Source organism: Ananas comosus, linkage group 13 (assembly GCF_001540865.1).
Source record: "Ananas comosus cultivar F153 linkage group 13, ASM154086v1, whole genome shotgun sequence".
Taxonomy (NCBI): domain Eukaryota; kingdom Viridiplantae; phylum Streptophyta; class Magnoliopsida; order Poales; family Bromeliaceae; genus Ananas; species Ananas comosus.
In genome coordinates, this window is record NC_033633.1 from 444,713 (window position 1) to 448,920 (window position 4,208).

General features: G+C 32.8%; 1 protein-coding gene across 1 annotated transcript; it reads left to right on the forward strand.

The window, feature by feature from the left end:
• Positions 566 to 1,292, forward strand: LOC109719232 (mannose-specific lectin-like). Its single transcript, XM_020245784.1, has one exon. It carries the CDS (start codon positions 611 to 613, stop codon positions 1,103 to 1,105), a length of 495 nt encoding a protein of 164 aa, XP_020101373.1. The 5' UTR covers positions 566 to 610; the 3' UTR covers positions 1,106 to 1,292.

Below are 4,208 nucleotides of genomic sequence, written 5' to 3' on the forward strand. Positions count from 1 at the left end.
TACCCAATCCAAACGCCACCTTATTCTTTATTTTTTTATTATAATTTTATTTTCTAAATTTGATATGTACATAAAATTTATGAGTATAGATTGTTAGACGAGGAGGGACAAAATTATGATAAACAGATGTGTACATAATATTAATTAAAGAGAGTAAGTAATTGGCAAAGAGGATGGAAGGCAGAAGTTTTTTTTTTTTTTTCTTTTTTAGCTGATAGTACATTTTTAGATTATTCAAAAAGATAAAAAGATGCTCACAGCACAGACTTTTTAAAAAGAAAACTAAATTCAGATTCCTACTTTTAAAATTACATGAAAAAGTATGGGCGCATGTGCCACGCACCAAGAATAAAAATAATAATTTTGAAGGTGTCTGAAATAATCGCGCCCAAAGCACGTGACACCCATCTTCAAGAAATATCGTTCATTTTACTTACCCCGTTTAACCATATTTTTAACCTGATCATGTTAATTACCTCCCAAATCATTATAGTAAAAAGTAATTAAACTCCCACCCCGCTCGCTCTATCTATAAATAGAGGATGTAGCTAGCCATCTCAAGGCAATGAGATAAGTACTATAACTACTATTTGAGCTAGCACACGCAACAATGTCTCCGCAACTCTCCCTCGTCGTCGGCCTCCTCGTTTCCTCGGCCGTTTTTGGCTTCTGCAGCGCGGAAAATATCCTCTACACAAATGATGTACTCTTCGGAGGCCAATCCCTCACCAACGGGAACTTCAGATTCACCATGCAGACGGACTGCAACCTGGTGCTGTACGACGGCGGGTCTGCTATCTGGTCGTCGGGGACGTACCGCAAGGGGACGGGCTGCTACGTTAAGATGCAGTCGGACGGCAACCTCGTGGTCTACAACGGCTCCAACAATGCCCTCTGGGCCAGCAACACCGATCGGGGGAGGGGCAACTACGTTTGCATTCTCCAGCGCGACCGCAACGTCGTCGTCTACGGCCCCGCGCTCTGGGCCACCGGGACTAACCGCGTCGGAACCCCCGGGGTCATCATATCTGCGAACTCCACCGGCACTGCCGCGCCCGAGGAATCGAACGCTACTCCGGAAATCGCCATGGTGATTAATAACTAGTGGTGCAAGAGAGAGCTAGCTTTTGTTTTCAGAATAATAAGTGCGATTAGTTAATTAAGCTTCGCTTAATTAAGTCGCCTGTAGCCCGTGATCGATCTTCTCGTTTTTGGTATCTTGTACTTGTTTTGGTTCAGTCTTAGTAATGTATTATGCTTGAATATTATCATCCAGTGTTGCAGTTTATATATATGTCGTCCTTTTTTTTTTCCCTCTCTTTTACATGCATGCGTATAATAATAACAATAATAATAGTAGTAGTAGTAGATAAGTATAGGCCAATCAGCCTGCAAATAGAAGTATTAACAATATGAAAAGTTACATAAAATATCACTATATGTCTTATAGGAGAAACTAGTTAATTAATAATTATGTACTTACGTGACCGTTAAAATTGATAGGGAAAAAACCTTTTGCATTATATATATATATATATATAGTTCGGCTATTATACTATTATGAGTACGATCGCTCTCGTATTTATAAGTTGTTTTCGATGATAGAGCTTCTGAATCGACGATCCACACCGTTAAACATTATTTATAGCATTTAAAACTTCTAGAAATCAAATTTTATAATTTTTCGACATCATTTACCTTACGATCAAGAGGTCACAAATTTGACAATTTTTAACGGCCGGTATGGGATACTTGCTAGTTTAACGGTGTAAAAGAATCGGAATTTGTTGAATTTTTGATAGAAAATTCTATTCACTACATAGATAAAAGATCAATAACTTCGATCTTGAATTGAAGGATCCGATCATCCTTTTTTAGGATGTCGTTCGATTTTGACCGTTTATTTTATGCTCACTTGATGGACTTTATTATGATTTTGAAAATTTACGAAATTTATTTTCTAGAAGTTTCAAATACTCTAGATCATATGTAACGGAGTGGATGGTCGATTTGGAAGCTCCATCATTGAAAACAACTTATGAATACAAGGGCTTCAATACTCATAATAGTATAGTAGCCACGGCCTATATATATATATATATATATATATATATTGGAATTTACTAGCTCATGATATGAATCTAGCTAATGTGATTATATGAAAACCGGACAAATCAAGAATACACATACAGGGCTACCAAAACATGAACAAGACGAAACATTTTTGGAAAAAAAAAAGTGCATTAAGCTAAATAAGTACTTCAACTAGAAGACACTGAAAACTAAAAAGCTGTTGAGGCTGAACCAATCCTCTCTAACTACTAGAAAATACTTTTAGTGTGCAAGGAAATGATCTCATTAGATTGTCGTAAATATTCAACTCAAAAACTTAAGCTGAAAGACGCGAATACCATTTACATTATGCATAAACGAGAATTCCAACTTCTATCGGGCATATGTGGAACTATTAGTCTTAAAGATTATCCAAGAAATAGTCCTCAATATTCCTGTGGACCGAAAAAAAAAAAATGACAGAAAAATATAGCATATTATCCATTTCGTTCATTTTTTTTAAAAAAATAAACTAAATTTGAAATGTAAAGTAATTATGTTTCATATTTAAAACCGTAGATACAAACAATCACATAGCCAATTTGCACTGTAGCGCTAGGTACGGTTCGTCTGTGGACCAAAAAAAGTTTTAGTCTAATTTTTTTGCTTACTCGTAAATATATGTATATCTTTCAAATTCTAGTAATTGTACAAAGTATTTTTTTGAGAAAAATGCCAATATATCATGTCCTAGAGCTTCTAATAAGGTGCCGTTTGGTTCGGATATAAAAAAGAACTGATTATTTCAAAGATAAGTATAAGTTCAGATATAAGTAAGAACTAGACCAATTTTGTATTTGGATGAAAATTGGATTGTTCTCGAAAATAAGAAAAATAGTATTTAGATAGATAAAATAGAATAAGAAAAATAGTGAGTAATTATAATTAAAAAATAATGATATTATCCTGCTCATTGTAATTAAATTTGAATTTTTAAATTTTATGTATATTTTTAAATTTGAAATTTTAACTTTTAAATTTTAAAATTCGAAATTAAAATTTAAAATTTAGAATTTAACATTACAAACTTTAATTCTGAGTTTATACAAATTTAAATTTAAATTTTTAATTTTTAAAATTAAAAATAGGGGTGGGAACAACTGTTCCCACCCTAACGAGTTATCCAAAAATAATAATTTAATATTAATTAGATTAATTAATAATTTAAAATTATTAATTATATTAATAAATAATTTAAAATTATTAATTAAAATTAATTTTTAGATTTTTATTAATCTTGTTCTCAGCTGTTCTAGAGATAAGGGTGAAACAGTCATTCCAGACTTATACCGAATTCTACTAACTTAATTACTGTTCCGGACATAAAAAATAGCGTTTGAATATAAAAAGAGGAATAAAAGGTTATCTCTTTCCTATCCCCAAACCAAACTGTGTGTAAGTGTCTAGTTTCTATTACTCGTACGAAGCTTTTTCTAAAAAAGTTTCACAATGAAGTATTTGTGCACTGAGCCAATATCTTATTTTTGATAACTAACACTGAATGATTTAACGCTAGGATACACATCTCGATCGGGTTCAAATTTTGCCTGGTGCATGAAAAATTAATGGTCATGTGTGCGTAAGTCCAGTAGCGCCGTACCTGACATCGATCGAGGATCACGTGTAAGCTAAGGGATAAGAAATTATCAAATAATATACGTATATTTATAGATCTAAGCGTTTCCTGTCAGATGAGGCTATAATTAGCACGTGAGATCTAACGAATAACACCTTATCCCAAGATAAATATTAAGATCTAAACCCTGATCTGAGCTGGGCTTAATAGTTTACGTGATTGTGAACCACGGGTATAGAAAAAAAATATTTGTCTCCCTCGTTGGTAAAAAAATCTTCAATTGATGCATTAATATTTTGCCAGCTACCGAGAAAGTCTTCTTGCGAACAATTATTTTATAAAAAAACAATATTATCCAATACAAAATTGTCGTGTTGAATAATTGCATAAGGACATTTCTTACATTGTTTTATTACAGATTATAATACTATTCGTGACTAATCAGATTCTTTTCGAGGGACTCAAAAATATTTTTTCCAATGTTACTAATTAGTTTTTGGTATATATTCAATGAGAAAAT